The 18,633-nt window shown below is 35.7% G+C and overlaps 1 protein-coding gene across 1 annotated transcript in view; it reads left to right on the top strand.

Moving 5' to 3' along the window:
* LOC128689390 (endothelin-converting enzyme-like 1) overlaps window positions 1-17,258 on the top strand; it is a gene marked incomplete in the record, with an annotated part of 169,871 nt that extends 152,613 nt beyond the window's left edge. The window contains 1 exon segment of the mRNA XM_070086204.1: window positions 957-17,258. Coding sequence (XP_069942305.1) covers window positions 957-1,059 — 103 coding nt within the window.
* Window positions 17,259-18,633: the final 1,375 nt, after the last annotated feature.

Here is an 18,633-nt window from a genome sequence, read left to right as displayed (position 1 = left end):
CCTTAGTGCTTTACAGGCTATACAGAAATTTGATACACCTCACCCCTTAGTCCTCCGTATCAAACTTTGGCTACGCTGCATCTTTACCAAGCATAAAGATATTGTTTTTTGTTGGGTCCCTGGTCATGTTGACGTACAGGGCAATGAACAGGCAGACACTGCTGCGTGGTCAGCAGTACATGACCTACCAGTTTCATATTGAGGTATTCCATTTATGGAATATTTTGCTGCAATATCTTCCCACCTTCACACCCGTTGGCAACAACGTTGGTCTACTATGCTCGGCAACAAACTTCAATCTATTAAACCAAGTATAGGTTACTGGCCGTCTTCTTATCACCAGTGTCGAGGTTGGGAGATTACTCTCTCCCGTCTTCGCATTGGCCATATTTGTCTTACTCATGGATATCTCATGGAGAGGCACCCTGTTCCTCTCTGTGAGAATTGCCAAGCTCCATTATCAGTCAGCCACATTCTGTTGGACTGCCCACTTTATCAACAAGCACGCAGAATTTACCTCCGTCGTCGTCTTCGCTCCGCTGCTCTCTCTTTACCTTCCCTTCTCGCTGATGGACCCACCTTTCATCCGGACTCTCTCATTGACTTTTTGACAACAACTGACTTACTTCACAAATTCTGATACCTTCAGCCCTTTCTACTTCAATCTTTTGCTACCCTCTACCCCCGCACTATCCCCTGCCCCGCTGTTTTCTGTAACCTACTGATCATCCCTCCTCCCTTCTGCCATCCAATACCCTCGCTTCCTTCCCTACCCTGCAGCGCTGTATAGCCCTTGTGGCTTAGCGCTTCTTTTTGATTATAATAATAATAATACTCTGTAATATTTAATACTGAAAAAGCAACAAAATTATAGTAAAAAAACATACATTTAATTATATGTACTGCACAGCATTAAAGTTGTTACTAATACCAATCTCTTTCTAATATATCCTCAGGCTAGAAGCTGTTCTATCTCAGCTCCCAGAGTTCAGTCGAGTATTTTCATGCTCGAAGGACTCTCGTCACTTTCCACATCGATTATGTGCCCAACTCCACTGACCTTTGACGTACCTGTATATATTATCTCTGTGACCGAGTTCAGAAGTGTTGAAAGGTTTGGTTACGAGTGGTTATTATGATGACTAAATTGGCTCAAGTCTCTTTACCTAAGGCATAAATACACTATAAATTGTATTAGAAAAGTTTTCAAATACTTTAGGAAAAAAGTGAAACATTTGAATTATTTTATTATTGATGTGACTGACTCTCCACTATAGGCCAAGTGCCTCTACACCCCATGAAAGATATGGAGTAATGATTATACCAATTATTATTATTAATTTTTATTGTTGTTTCTGTTGATTTACTATACAATATTCCTAAATATCTTGTGGAATTTATAGATATAAAAGATAATGTTTATTTTTAAATGACTAACACTTTTGGTAGAGATTCTTGAGATGTAATCAATAAGTGTTCATATCACCAGCGTACCAAATCTTTCAGATGTGTTCAGAGTGCCTACTTGTGACGACCGAACTTTGCTTGTACCCGAGGAGGCAGAACTAGTTTCTCTGAAATGTGTCCATTAGACTTGAAATTTAGCCTGCTTAGATTTTTGTACAGTACTGTTAAAAGGTTATAAATTTTACTTATACTGTATAGGAAAAAAATTGAAAAATGTTTTATTTCTTGGAAAGAAAAATTGTATATTGAACTAGATAATTATTATAGTGTTACATTCATTGGGGAGGGGGAAAGTGTTGAACCTGTAGGTGTCACAGGTCGTAAGGAAATGGGAGGCACTCAGGCTTGATCCAATGAAAGGGAGGATAGGCCCAGTTCTTTGGATCAAGAGACCCTCACCAACACCTCTCTTGAGGGAATATTGGGCCAGTCAGGCTATACATTTGAGTAACGGCTACAGTTTTCAGTAGCACATGTTGCTAGAATATATGCAGTGTTCATTTTATAAATATTCATGATGCTGTGGCTGCTCTTCCAACCTTTTCCTTCCTCATTTGGTTAAAATACTACTTTTGTGGGACTATTTTTATTATAAAAGGAGGACGACAGGTAGCACTCGCAAGTTTATAATGATTTTAATGATAAAAAATAAAGATGGCAGAGCAGTCACAGTCAGTGCTTTTTGTACAAGCATTTCAAGGGTCCATTATCATCATGGGTTGTGTGGATGAGTAGAAACTTGTGTTAATAGCATGAATGCATAATGTGGAGTCTTTCTCACCTCCTGTAATTGAACAGTCTGTTTCAGCAGACCATGACAATAAAAAGAGCAATAAATATACCCTTACATAGATTAAATGCTTTTTTTTTGTTTTTGTTTTTAGCAAGTTCTGTCTTTCAAAATATTAACAGTAAATTTGTCAGTTACACATATGATTTATAGACCATTTGTCTTATTGCAGTACTGTATTTAGAAAAAAATTATTTGTTACAATTAGTAAAGTATTTTCTTTATTAAGTTTAGTGCATTCGGAAAGCTTGTTATAAATTAAATTTTAGTTTTATATATATACAGTATTTTCTATATTATAAATAGTTCAGAACTCAGTGAAGGTTTAGGAGCAGATTGATGTGCAGGGTATGTGTATAATGATTTAATAGCATATAATCCAGCAGTGGAGTATTAGCAACTTAATTGAACCATTATAGGAGTCCCTGAGTTTGTGCAATGAGTGCATCATGGTTAACAAATAAAATGGCTTATTTAAAGCAGTAAAACTACATTAAAACTTAAAAGGTGATACTGTATACACGAATACTAAACATTTGATGTTTTACAAATATGTAAGTATTGGTTTGAAAGTTGAATTTACATTGTTACAATATGTTTTTGGATAATGATTAAACTTTATAAATTTGATATACCATAATAAGGGAAAAAAAGCAGCAATTTTTTTTTTCTCTCCAGTATTTGTAATACAGCCTATTAGGATTTTGCTGTAAAAGTTCTCAATAGTAGGAATATTAAAGTTTGGCATATTGTCAAGTAATACTTTTGTGTTCACTAAGATTTATTCTTAATTTTTTAATTAGACTTTTTTGTTTTAAGTGTGAAAAACTTACTGCGTTTAAATAGAATTTTCTTTAATTTTTGTAAATAGAGTAACAGTGTGAAGAGCAAGAAAAATTAGTTTTACACAATGGAAGTAGCCAATTAAGGGTTTCATGGGCTGTGATACCACCTGCAAAATTAGTGTTTTAATATATTAGGTAATGTATAAGGAACGTGGCAATAATTCAAATACGAAATGTATGGTGCTAGTTCCCTTAAAGCTAAGAGAATGTGGTTATTCCAAGTAAGGAAATTTTTGATTGACATGCTAGCTTATTGGTTATTATATTTATGGTGCAGTGCTAAACCCAATAGGATCACACCATGCCTGGGAAATGGGAGATTATCAGTATTCTTGAAGATATCAAACAAATACGAGTCCATCACATGTGCCTATAATGATTATACGGCTACAAGACAAAACAACCTGCATTAACTTTTTTTTTTTTTTCAATGAACCAGCCATATCCCACTGAGGCAGGGTGACCAACAAGAAAAACTGAAGTGTCTTTTCAAATACTTATCTATAATATAATCAATTTAAGCTCTAAACCCATAACTTTATAGTTATCAGTGACTACTCTGTATAATCCTCCGGGTTTAGCGCTTCCCCTTGATTATAATAATAATAATCAGTGACTACTAACAATGGTTTATTTATCCACTTGTGAAAGTAGTTTCCTTTCCTTAATACACTACTGACTTACTTGTGTTACTCCTTTGCAGATTTTTTGTATTTATATATGTATGAAATTTGCTTGCAAAAAATGAATACTTGTGGTTTGTGGCAAACTGTAAACAGATTACACATCACCCTCAAGGGAAGTTCCTCGATGCTGATCAGGGGTTCTGATCCTGAAGCTAATCTCCTTCCTAGAAGCTAATGTAATTCCCTCCCATTTCCCCAAAAAGTGTATGACCCCCATGGGTTTAGCACTTCCCCAGATTAGTGTAATAATAATATACACTGCTGGTAGGAAAGGCAATAAAACAGCATAAGCCATTATTGTAAAAATTCTCTTAAGAGAGAAACATGGTTATAATAAACGCTTACACTGTTGCAAGCATCATACATGCATTCCCTGAGATATAGGGCAACTGGTTAGTCTATTTTTTTGCCATTTAGGACCAAATTGGGTCTGCTTATGCAATTAAATATTCAGAATGAAAACTGGGATTAATAAAAGAATTTTAAAGAATTGGCTTAGGGAACTTTCACCATACATAAGAATTTGTTTATTTTAAAGTTTGTTTTCTGAATGATTTTTTTTTTTATTTAAGTGTGCATTGGTTTAGCAATAAACTTCTGCACATCCACTCACAAATTATACAAAAGCATTTTATTATTTATATATACTAAAAACTAACCCTGTATAGGTAAAGTCAAGATATATAATTTTGTTTATAGAGTATATGGTGGTTAATATTAAATCTGGTTAAGAAATAAAAAATATATAATTTTTTATAATGTTGAATGAAGCTTAACATCTGTTATTTGTTAAAGTTATCTTACTATATTCCTGTGAGCTACAATTTGAAAGTTTGACAATATTTTTTTTGTTTGCAATATTACTGTAATTAGTGTTGTTCTCTGCCCACTGTTTCTCCCATGTCATAAGAGTAAAAATCAGGGTATCTAAAATTTAATGTATAATTTTTACTCTACACATCTTTTACTACAAATCAAAATGAATATTTATTTACAATGAAAAGTAATAGGTAGGAAAATATAAATTTGGGCTAACTAAAATAGCCAAAAATTTTCCTGTGCATGTGTTCCACACTACTGACACTATTCACTGACTTATTTTTTAAGTTTGTAGGGAAACATTAAATCCAGAAGGATCATACAGGTCTTGAGGAATGGGAGGCAGTAAGGTTTGTTCTGATAAAGAGTTGTGAGAGTATCTTAGGCCAAGAGCTTCACTAGCATCATAGCACCTTCCCTTGAAGGAAACTGTTCAGTAAACTTTTGAGATTAGAGTAGGAGAATGGTTTAACCATCTTTACTGGATGCTTATTACTTATCTGCATTAACCCTTTGACTGTTTCAGTCGTATATATCCTGCCTCGGTGGCAGACGGCTGACTTGTAAAAAAAATATATACAGTGGACCCCCGGTTAACGATATTTTTTCACTCCGTAAGTATGTTCAGGTGCCAGTACTGACCGAATTTATTCCCATAAGGAATATTGTGAAGTAGATTAGTCCATTTCAGACCCCCAAACATACACGTACAAACGCACTTACATAAATACACTTACATAATTGGTCGCATTCGGAGGTAATCGTTATGCGGGGGTCCACTGTATATACATACGTCTTGCCCACCACTGTTTGACGTACTTATACGCGTAAATTCTAGCGGCTTCAAATCAAGCGGGAGAAAGCTGGTAGGTCCACATGTGAGAGAATGGGTCTGTGTGGTCAGTGTGCACCACAAAAAAAAATCCTGCAGTGCGTAATGAAAAAAAATGACCGTTTTTTGGGATTAAAACGCCGCCTTTGAGGTGTATTTATGTATAGTATTTATTGTTGTATTCTCGTTTTCATGGTCTCAGGTGATAAAATAGAAAACATATTACAGAAATAGAGACGATTACTTTCATGATGAAAACGATCTTGAAATTGAGTTCAAAGTAGTGGAAATGTTCGATTTTCACTAGTGTTCAGGAGTAAGCAAATCATACCACACGTCCAATACACTTCAACTGGGGAGTCTAATATTCTTTCACTAGTGCACTGATATTATTTATACCATTTTTACAATAATGCAGTAGTCTGAATAACAGTAAATTTTGTATTTTTTGTATGAATAAAAAATCAAAATAGAAAGCAATAGTAATATAAGAGGGGCCTAGAGACGTGACTAATGAACAGAGGATATGTTATGTTAGTGCCAAGAATGTCTACTTTGTTTATTCTGGACCCTATTTTGAAATTGGCATCTTTTTAAATTTGTGTGAAATTGGCCAAATTGCCAATTTCTGACCACTTTATTGGGTAGTTCAAATCGGTAAATGGGCGGTTTCTTGTACTCAACTGATAGAAAAAATGGAGTTCTAAAGAAATAGCTATGAGTTTGGTCAACTGGAACAATGGAATTGGCCAAAAACAGGGCTCAAAGTTGGCGAAATCGCGGATGCATATATTTTGCCAAGACCACGGACTTCGCAGGAGCGTAATTCCGTGAGTTTTTGACCAAATTTCGTACTTTTGGTTTCATTACCATCGGAAAAAGATTCTCTTATTTCATAATTTTTTTTTTTTTTTTTTTTTTTACAAAAACTTATCGACATAGAATGACAGTTTCAGAAAGGGGCCTGCAACAGTCAAAGGGTTAACAAGTAAACCTCGCTTGTTTTTTTTTTCTGAATTTATAAAACTCCAAGAGGATGGTTTATATTAATAATAAATTTTTTGTTTACTTATACATATCAGTAAAGCGGTGATATGTTTTTTCTCCTATTTATAAGCTTATGGCATAATTTAAACCCACATATAAATATATTGCAATATAGACTAATTTTGGACCAGTTTGTTATTGTACACACTTTTATAGGTTATATTATAAAAAGATAGGCTACTGAATATTATTACCTTTCAAAGAAGAGTGCCTTAATTTAGTGAGGGACTCTTGAGCCAGGGAATTGGATCAGACTTAATCAAACCCGAATGCCCGCCATTCCCCAGACTGCTGTACGATGCCATTTCCTCTCCTCCTCTTTAAAGAATTAGTACTTTTCCATGAAATTGTTATGCATTTTCTGTTCTACCCATTTTTTTTTTTTCCCCATTTCGCTCTACATCCTTACCATATAGGCTCTGAACATGAGGGTAAACAGCCACAGGAACAAATGCCCATGATCACCCTTTACTATGATCATGACGTAAACCCAGTTATTAAAGTATGATACTTAAGAGAATTTCACTATGATGAGCTTCATTAAGTGGAAGACAAATTATTGCAGGTTGACAAACCGATAAAGAGGTTAAAAAACTTTTTCCTTAAGACTGATCTGAAGTTGATAAATTTGGATGAACCTGGAAGGTAAGGTCTCTCAAGTAGAGGCGCCAGGTAGGAGTAGAATTCGAATAATAGTAATGTGTGTACACAGGATGTAATCCCATGATTGTGTACATACTGGTGACAGAAAGAGCAAGAAAATGTGAATGCAAGAAAGTATTGAGTGGCTGAAAAAAATGAGAGGTTGGCAGACAGTAGTGCTCCATATAAATTAAATATATATTTTTATTTGCTTAAATGCATAGTTTTAAAATGAATGTGCAGTTCTTACAAATTATATCCATGATGCTTAAATTATATAAAAATGCCTCTTTCAAAACAGTGGTAAGAGGAAACAGTGTGTGCATTTTATGCCTTCTACCATATATTATATACTTAATTACCCATTCTCATGCCTTCTATACCTTCTTACATTTTTTTTTTTTGTTTATGGTACAAGTTTTATCTTTATTATTACTTTCATTGTACAAGTCTACACCTAGCCTCAACCAGTTTATGATGAGCCTCGACTGTGTCTCGAGTCAACTCGGATACGTACATTTGACCTTTGGTATGCGACCTTGAGATCCCATTTAGTGTGGTTACCAATTTGTAGCTACAGGAGCAGAGTTAAACTTATGGTGTCCTGTTTTTGAGAGTCAGTCTGTTGTAAATTTTTTCCAAGGTTTCCTCTACTTATCACTTTCTTTTGTTAACTATTTCATTGTTCTTCTACACCAATGGTTCTTCACTCCTGGGTTGTGACTCAAAATTGAGAGTCACAAGCCGTTGAATTGGATTTGCCAAAGGACTTGAGATTTCATTATTATTTTTATTGCCATTACAGTGGAACTCTGGTTTTCGTACTGTCCAAATATCATACAGTTCGGATTTAGACCATTTTTTGGGTGAAATTTTGGGCTGGATTTCGTACCTCCATCCGGAAATCGTACGTATCACACATGTCCTCCCACCTGGGATGCCACCAGTCGTTCGTGTGGGTTTCAATCTGGCTCTGTCACTGGTCAAGTGAGCATCCATCCGAAGCATTTCACAATTTTTGTGCTTGTTTATAATCGAGACTGTGAAATAAGCCACCATGGGCCCAAAGAAAGTTCCTAGTGCTAGCCCTTTGGTAAAGAAGGTGAGAAACACGACAGAATTCAAGAAAGATTGTAGAAAAATACGAAAGTGGCGATTTTGAAGGGTTTGAGGCCAACCCTGTTGACTCGATGCCTGTTGTGGAATCTGTTGTGTCTTTGGGGAAGTCCATGGGGTTGGATGTGAGTGGCCAGGATGTCAAAGAATTGGTGGAGGACCACAGGGAAGAGCTAACCACTGAAGAGCTGCAAGACTTTCATCTGGAACAACAACAGACCACAGCTGAGGAAATTGCTTCAGAGGAGGAAGAGAGAGGAGAGAAGGTGCATTCTTCAGTGATTAAGGACATGTGTGCAAATTGGAATGAGTTGCAAACTTTTGTTGAAAAATATCATTCTGACCAAGCTGATACAAACTGTATCTGCAACACGTTTAGTGACAATACCTTGTCCCATTTTAGGCAAATCTTGAAGAGATGCCAGAAACAGAGCTCTCTGGACAGATTTTTAGTGCAACACGGGGTCCAGTGCCAGTAAAAGACAGAATGGAAGTAACCCTAGAGAGGGCTTTGATACCTGAAGTCCTTATGGGGATTCCCCTTCCAAACAATAACCTCAACTTCCTCTCCCCTCCTCACCTTCTTCATTATGCCACCAAGTCTTCAATAAAGGTATGTAATGTTCATTTATCATTAAAACTAGTCAATTATATTAGTTTCTCATTTTTTTTCTGTATGTAAAACTATAGTTATTCTTTAAAAAATGTATTTTTTGTTAATATTTTTGGGTGTCTGAAATGGATTAATTGTATTTACATTACTTCTTATGGGAAATATTACTTTGGTTTTCATACGTTTTGGATTTAGACCGACATTTTGGAGTGGATTAAGTACGAAATCCGGGGTTCCAACGTATTATAATTACCACTATAACTACTGGTGCTATTTCATAACTTGTATTAGTCATTTCTGTAATCTTTTCAGGATAATTATTTTATACTTAGAAATTATGGCTAAAAGTCAGTACAAGGAAGAACATCTTAATCTTGGCTTTACAAAAAAAGTAAAAAAAATTCTTGGAGATGAATGTTTTGTTTGTTTAATTCATGTTAAATGCTACATTAGCCCTAAAAGTGGTCCTTTCCCTTTGTTACAACTTCCTATGTGAAAGATGATTTTGAGCACTGTCACAAAGTATAGAAACTGTTTACAACCAGAGCATGATGTAAGATGCGGTCTGTCATCTAAATCAGCCTAATATGAGGAGCTTGTTAAAATACCATGTAGTGCCAGGAGTTTTGTCAATTACTGCCATGTCTCAGACGATACCCCAATCCACCTATCGAATAGTTGTTGTATTTCTTATGGATATTCATTGTGATTTCTGTTTTATTAGTCACATTATTAAAATATTTCCATTTACCTTTGGTTTTTGTTACTTTTTTTTTCACTAGTGTTGCAAATTTAGAGTATCAACATATGGGTTGCATAGATTCTTAATAGGATTTTGGGTTGCTGCCAAAAAAGGTTAAGAACCACTGTATTATACTTCAAAGATTTTTTTTTTTTTTTTTTTTTTTGGGGGGGGGGGGGCATTTCTTGTTACTTCGTATGTTCTGCCAGTTGAAGAGATTAGAAAATTTTCCTTGTCAGTTCTTTCATATTTTATAATTTTGAATGTGGTTATCATGTCTCCTCTTTTTCTGTCAGCTAGTAATGGCATAACTTATGCTATCAGCTTTTCTTCACAGCACATATTTTGTACATCAAAGTAATTTTGTTTGTTTTTAGACATTTTCTAGCTTGGTCACTTTTTTTTAAAGCAGGCACCATTCCACTGCTGCACATTTTACTTTATAATTACAGTAATGTATATTAGAAACAGCTTTTCCAGCATTTCACCATTCATTCTCTGGGTATAAGATAAGATAAGATTTCGTTCGGATTTTTAACCCCGGAGGGTTAGCCACCCAGGATAACCCAAGAAAGTCAGTGCGTCATCGAGGACTGTCTTAACTTATTTCCATTGGGGTCCTTAATCTTGTCCCCCAGGATGCAACCCACACCAGTCGACTAACACCCAGGTACCTATTTGCTGCTAGGTGAACAGGACAACAGGTGTAAGGAAACGTGTCGAATGTTTCCACCTGCCGGGAATCGAACCCGGGCCCTCCGTGTGTGAAGCGGGAGCTTTAGCCACCAGGCCACCGGGCCACATCTGACTAGCAGCCAGTCCACGGAGTGAGAATGATCCCGTGTAATATGACCACTTGTGTATACACATTGTTGAAGAGAGTAGTGGAAGAGGTGATTGAGACCCCATGCTGTGAGTGAATGCCTGTCTGTGGTGTACAAGTGATCATTTGTAGCATGGAGCCCTGCCATTTAGCAGTGCACTTATACATTCACTGTATGCAATTGGTACAGTTCACAAAACATACCGACAGTTTTTATGTACAATTAAGTGTTATAGCCTGATTGAGCTTAGTATAGCTGCCATGGCCTGAAACACATCTACAGCATAAAACAAAGGACACCTTAATATATAAACACCTATTTCTGAGCATTTTACAGATTCCATGGATTAAACTAGATCTTCCTTTGTCTCAGGGCTGAAATCACATCTTTATATTTTTCTTGCCTCTGCCTTACAACAGGAATCTGTTGCAGTGTAATGAAAAGGAGTTAGATTTTTTCTTTTCCTGTATCAGGTCTTGGTGTTGGCTTCAAATAGTATATTGATGACAATACTGAAAAAAAGACAAACTATAAAACCAACTTTTATTGGGACAAAGTGTCACTGTTGAATTTTTACCAGGAGAAATTTACAATTTCTGTAATTCAAGCAGCCTCGAGCATGAATTAGTCCATATAAGAGAAATCACCATTACTACTCTGATATATCCCAATATTCTGAGACATGGTCTACACATGACGATTAGTTACCACGACTTGATAAGGCTTTAACAGAGCGAACTGTTCTGATATGCAACTTTTCTTCAGATCTTTCTGTATTTGGGCTACATAACCTTCCTCTATAAAGTCTTTTTTAAGTCTGTTTAGTTACCACTTGTGTGTTAAGTTTAAATGTTTGATGGTTTATTGGTGGGGACACATGTACAGTACTCTAGTATATCTGGTAGTTTCCCCTTTACCCACACATACAGAACTATTTTTTTAACCCTTTGTTGTATATTGGTAATGCTTGCTGAGTATTCTATTTAAATTTAAAGTATATAACATGAGTGACATCAAAGTTAGGCAAAATTCAGAAAGGAAAAAAAATCTCTCGTTTATTTGCACTATTGCAGTACAGTAGCAAAGTTAAGAATATTTAGCCAAATATTCAGGTATAACTTAGGTTACATTCTCCAAGAATGTGTTTATGCAGATGGATATGTATTTATGTATAATAATTATAAATGATAAAATGTGAAGGTTATACCTTATATTTCTCTTATCTGGAACTCTCAAAGTGGGAATTTGATAAAGTTCAGAAAATAAATTTTAACTGAATTCCCAGAAAGTTCCAAATAAGGGAGATATTTTCTTTTTTAAATTTTCAATGAAGAAATTTAAAATTTCTATAAATCTAACAACCCTGAGCATAAATTAATCCAAATATTCTGGGCCATCTCAGTGTACAAAAAACCATGTTGGCTTACTTATAAAGATTAGATACATGGTAGCTAAACACCTTTAACCCTGCCCTTTGTTCAAGTTCTGTTAAGGTAGCACAGTGGGCCCTCAGTTATCGGTTGTAATCCATTCCAGGAGGCCGGCCTAAAACTGAAATGGCCTAAAACCGAAATATTTCCCATAAGAATTAATGTAAATACAATTAATCCATTCCAGACACCCAAAAATATCAACAAAAATTATATTTTTTAAAGATTTATCCCTTTCAGGGTCGAGGGGCCCTCTCCTAAACTTGTTCTCAGGGTCGAAAATTTTTGAAAAAAAAAAAAAAAAAAAATTATTCTTTCTTATGAAATGACAAACTTTTCCCAATCCTAATGACACCAAAAGTATGAAATTTGATGGAACACTTACGGAAATATGCTCTCGCAAAATTAGCAGTCTCGACGATGTTTATGCATCAGTGATTTCGCCCACTTTGAGACCTATTTTCAGCCAGTTCCAATGTACCAGTTGGCAAAAGTCATAGCTATTTCGCTAGAACTCCATTTGTTCTATTGAATGAGTACAAGAAACCACCATTTACTGATTTCAGCTATCCAAGGTACAGTACTTTTCATTGCGAAACCAATCAAAATCATCTCAATTTCTGTAATATGTTTTTCATTCTGTAAAATGAGACCAAGAAAACGAGAATACCACAATAAATACCATACAAAAATACACTGCAAAATCGCTGTTTTAAATAAAAAAAACTGTCAGAGTTTTTTTTTCTCATTATGCACTGTGTGCTGCAGGATTTTTTTAATACTGTGCACATTGCCCACACAGACCCATTCTTTCATATGTAGGCCTACCACCTTTCTCTTTCCCTGCCTTCCTCCTACACTCCCTGCTACACACTGCCTCATTAATACACTCCCTGTCTGCCTGTTACACTCCCTCCATGCTACACTCCCTGCCTCCCTACTACACTCCCTGCCTGCTTGTTACACTCCCTGCCTCCCTTCCACACTCCCTGTTTCCCTGCCTCCCTTCCACACACAATGTTTCCCTGCTACATTCCCTGCCTCCTTTCCACACTCCATTTCCCTGCTACACTCCCTGCCTCTCTTCTGCACTCCCTGTTTCCCTGCCTGCCTGCTACACTCCCTGCTAAACTCCCTTTTGCAACATTAGCTTCCTTGATGTTTGGATGAATGAGCAGAAGTGTCCTTACTCGCCCAGAGACACAGCCAGACTGACTCACGAATGCGTGAGCGACTGGTGGGTTGACTCGTCCCATATGGCCGATAAGCGAAATAACGGCCGATAACCAGAAGCCAAAAAATCGGCTGATAACTGAGTTGGCCGATAAGCGGAATGGCCGATAACTGAGGGTCCACTATATAGGCCATACACTAAAGAATTCATTAAGGCAAAACTAAAAAACTTGAAAAATATTTCATGTTCATTAGATGATTAGCTAATGTTATAAAATATTTGTATACTTCAGCTCAGATTGTACAAAAAAAAAAAAAAATTTCCCCAGTACGTAAACTTCACATATGCTTAAAAGCTCAAGTTATTCTGGAATAAGCCATTATAAGAACTTGCATGGATTCTTGTGCTTCCTCTACCTTAAATTTTAGATGAGATACACATATATTTCTAGAAAACCAAGACCCCGTCTGACAATGTTGAGATCACACCCAGGAATTCTTCATTTAAGATATTTTAAGTCTAGTTACAGTACTTGCTTAAGAAGGTTGTTGAAAAGGGGATTTACTCTCTCTGTCATTAATAAAATACAGCTTTTGTAGTACTTTATACCTTTCCAGTAAACTATTTTGTGCTGCTTATGGCATGTATAATCCGGCTTAAGTGATTCAATATCAGTTTCTGGATTTTTTTTTGTCCTAAATACTTACATATGCAATTTTCTTCTATGTAATTGTGTTTAGGTTGTAAACATGTTTTAATTTTTTTTTTATAGATTTTCCTTTGTTGCTATCTAAACTTTCATATATTTATCTGCTTTATTTGTATTTTTCTAAAATAGGCTTCCATTACATTACTATTAGATTAATTTTTATGCACAAAGTGTATTTAGATTTTAATACTGTACTAGAATTAGTGTTTATATATTCATTAGTTTTATTTATCCCATGCAATAACTTTTGTATCAGTGCTTGTACAGCACAGCAAGTTTTATTTTTTATGCTTCCTAAATTCAACTACTATACTGTAAATATTGTCATTATTCTCAATTTTTAATATATATGACTGGTATATATTATTTTTAATTGTGAAATTATTGATTATACTTCTGTATTATTTGTCTTTTCATTTGGATTAATCAAATGTTTTGATCACGAGACACCTTTCAGTTGTATCTTGTGTTTTTCATTTCACTTGGATTAAATACCAGAATGCACTTCCCATGTGGCTCTAAATTCAGATAACTGAAGTGTGTGTCAAGTATTGCAAGTTTACATTAGTTTAAATTTGTGTAGGAATCCTACTTATGGGCTAAATTTATGAAAGGTAGAATTTTTTTTTACTTTATTGTACAATTTTATTAAGGAATTACAAATTTTCTAGCTACCCCAAGTTCAAATTGTTGAAATGTAGTAAGTAGTGATCATGGAAATGAAATAAGTGAATGGTAGCTTACACTCTTTCACTATGCATAAAGAATATGATTATATTTGTCCGTGTCCACAATCGGCAAGTATAATAGGAGATTAACAAATATTCCACCTTTTATGAAACTGCCTGAAGCTTCATGTAACATTATATTGGAGGTATTGGTCTAAACTAGTCTTTAGAAAGGTACTGGTAACTTTTTTTTTTTTTTAGCAAGGTGAAAATAAGCTAACCATACCACGGGTGGGGATAGAACCCGCGATCAGAGAGTCTCAAAACTCCAGACCGTAATACTACATAAATGGTTTAATTTTTTTCTAGATTGAATATGTTGCCCTAAAGTACTGTTGACACATTCACATTAAATTTGTGGATTAGAAAGGCATAATAAAGATGTTTTTATTGTGATGGTTCACAGACATGAAGAAGCCTCATGTGGGTGAAACATAATAAGTCTCCTTTTGCTTATAAGAGTCTACATATGTCAGCTATGCCCTACTCAAATTAGTTGCCATATGATCTGATCAAGTGTGTTTGTGTCATCTCCATAATTTTACATATACTATGAGAGTTTGCATGGTAGGGGGTAGAGGGTAAGAGCTCTAGACTTTAGCCTCACTTTTGATCAACCAGTATGAATTGACTTTATCTTTACTTTTGAGCACTTGTGTGGATTCTGCTTCCAGTCATTCCACTTTACTTTGTAAAAGCATATCTAAATGTTTGACTATTGATTTTGTAGTTTCCACCAGTCTTATTGTTCTGGTTCTTCCATTGGTAATGTGACTTTCCTTGTTTAACTTTTCTATGCCCTGGAGTATTTTGTATACTCGGATCAGGGTCTCTTTTAATTCCATTTCCAGAGATAAGAGCCCAATATCTTGCATTCTTTGATCATGGCTTAATTCCCTCAGCTCACGCAACAGTCTGGATGTACAACTTTGGACTTTCCATGACAGTTAACATGTGTTGCTGCTGTGTTTGTGCATTTCTGGTAAAAGTGTGGAATAATAGGTGAAGTCTCTTTCCTCGTTTGAATATGTAACTTGTGTCCCTTACCAGTCTGTTACCTTCATTAGGTCGTATTTATATGGATTATACTATCACAGCTACTTGTTCAGCTATTACTGGTCTCTTTCCAGATCCTCTGTCAACCTTCTACCACACTCATCCATTAGTATTTTTATTATTTTACCATAAATTGCCTTGTTAGCAAACAATTACAGTACTCTGTACTAGGAACGATATGGGGGCTCCATTTAATATTTATCACTTCTTTTTGATAAATTAAGGAAATAAAATACTGAATAATGTATTTAAGAATGATCTATAATGCTTAGAATAGTGATGTCTGTTAACTTTAGAATTTTGCATCCAGTGCCAATACAGCAAACTCAAGAACTGGACACATTTCTATGGCTTACATACACAAATGGGTGATTACTGATTGAAAGACAGGGTCCAAAAACTTTAACTTGACTCTCATAAACACAGGGCAGCTTATGTGGCAAATAGTGAAGTGGTACTCCACAGCCCTCACAAGAATAAATGGAAACTTGCAAACAAATATACTATTCAAATAGATTTAACAGGTCAACAGATATTATAAAACTTGGAAAGCTCAAATATTCTAGGGTAAAAAACAAAAAGCAAAAACTTTCTTCGAAACAAATGAACCTTCACCCTCAACTGTTGATACTATGAACAAGCTTGGCTCATATGTCAGTTTGTGCATAGCCAGCAGTAACAGCCTGGTTGATCAGTTCCTGATTCCACCACAAGACCTGGTCATGAACTGGGCTGTGGGGGTGTTGACCTTCAAAATCCCCTCCAGGTATACTCTAAGATAAATCTGGCTACCAACATTCCAAAGGCCCATACCAAGAACAGTGCTAGTGTGAGCAACAGTTACCCCAGCCCTTTTTTACTTGGCTCCTTCAATGACCACTGAAATAACTTCAATAATATCTCTTTAGTTTAAAAAAAAAAAAAAAATGTACAAGAGATGAAGCTCAAAGTCTGTAACCTACCATAGGTAATTACACATCTGTGTAGTGGTATACAGATTTTCATGTTCACGCACACACAAGCCCTTGTGACTTGTGTATATACCAAAACTTAAGAGAATGGATGTGTGCATTTTATTCTCTCTTTTTTTTTATCTTATTAGTGGAATAGAGTTGAAACACAAACACTTTTATATTTTCTTGCATCTTTTCACTTTAAGCCAGTCAAAAATATTATACAAAATAATAAAAAACAGATGCACTGTTACATTTATAATACAGATAATTTCAGAAAATATTAAGTTTCAAATCATAGAAATGACAGACAACTTGAATTTGTTAAATTTAAATATTAGCAAGATGAAATTTTTTAATGAAAAAGGGAGTGCTAATGTGAACACTAAATTTTTTTTTTTTAATTTGTGCCAGGAGGAAACTGATAATAGAACTTAGTGTTTTTTCTTTTAACTGAACAAATTTCAACAAAATTAATAGAAAGGTGAAGCTTAAATTACTGTACCATGTTAGTGATATTAGACTAGATCAAGCAATATTGCTGGCCAAAGAATTTTGTGTGTATTTACTTTTATGTAATGACTAGACTGTAAAGCCTACTATGTACCATTACATTTTAGGCCAGTACCTCCTCACAACACAACGATGATAAGGCCACATGCATCTGATGTCCTTTACCTTCAATGCTCCTCATATTTTTGTATGTTAATGACTTTTCCTGGATGTCAGGTTCCTACATAATAAGTATATAAAAATTTTGTATATAGAATAAATTGTTGAATTTTGTACGTATTTTACTGCTTTTTTTCCTGTTTCAATATTTTTAAGGTTTCTTATACATGTGGCCTGGTGGCTAAAGCTCCCGCTTCACACACGGAGGGCCCGGGTTCGAATCCTGGCGAGTGAAAACATTTTGACACGTTTCCTTACACCTGTTGTCCTGTTCACCTAGCAGCAAATAGGTACCTGGGCATTAGTCAACTGGTGTGGGTCGCATCCTGGGGGACAAGATTAAGGACCCCAATGGAAATAAGTTAGATAGTCCTCGATGACGCACTGACTTTTTTGGGTTATCCTGGGTGGCTAACCTTCCGGGGTTAAAAATCCGAACGAAATCTTCTCTCTTATCTTATGTACATGTATATCCTACATTTTCAAATCCCCCATAAACAGCCACCACATGGTAGAGGGATTTAGTGAGCACCATTGTGGTTTATCCAATATGATAAATGCTATTCAACAAATATATTTTCACATTAGTTTATTATTTTGATACATAACCTTTAAAATTTATTCCTTGTACACCCTTGTGAAAATGGTATCCTTGAGTGAACACGGGACAGATATACCTCTCAAGTTGGCTTATAATCCCATTTGAATCAACCAACAAGCTAACAAAACAGCAATTGCATTTCTAGCTAACGACATCCAGTTTCTTTTCAGTCATAACATTCACAATCAATTTTCACAATCAATTCTTCACATCAGTGTCCTCCAATTCCCCGAGTTGACCCTGAATGCATTCCATTCCCCCCCCCCCCAGCACTGTATAATCCCTACGGGTTTAATGCTCCCCAATAATAATTCATATCTGTTGTATCCACGCATATTAAAACAACCCACCTTTAAAATGTTCTGTCTTAGTTATTTACAAAGAAGGGGCTACTAACCCATCTTACTCCCGACAATTTAGTTGCCTTCTGCAACAAGTATGGCTTATGGAGAAAGCATTCTCGCCCATTTCCTCATGGAGATGAAAGGAAATGCTACAAGAACTATTAAGAAATTTGAAGAAAACTCATATGAGTGTACACACATGCATATATAGTTGCACGTGTAGCATCTACAGAACTTGAAGATGATTTGTTAAAGGAAATGTTTCGTCATGAGTGACTTCTTCAGTGTTAAAACAGAGGCAAGTAAGAATGGAGCATATATAGTGGCAGGAGTCAGGTGGTATGCTGCGAAAGGAGAAGGAGGAAGAGGAGCAGGAGGAGGAAGAGGAGCAGGAGGAGGAAGAGGAGCAGCAGCAGGAGGAAGACGAGCAGCAGCAGCAGGAGGGCACGTCCTTAAACTCTCAGGCCAATGTACTTAACCATTAGTCTATGCTGGCCTCAAGATTCATCCAACTAGGTATAATGGTGTATAGAAATACATTTG

The sequence above is a fragment of the Cherax quadricarinatus genome, chromosome 18 (assembly GCF_038502225.1).
Source record: "Cherax quadricarinatus isolate ZL_2023a chromosome 18, ASM3850222v1, whole genome shotgun sequence".
Taxonomy (NCBI): Eukaryota; Metazoa; Arthropoda; class Malacostraca; order Decapoda; family Parastacidae; genus Cherax; species Cherax quadricarinatus.
This window is presented reverse-complemented; position numbering and strand designations above follow the sequence as displayed.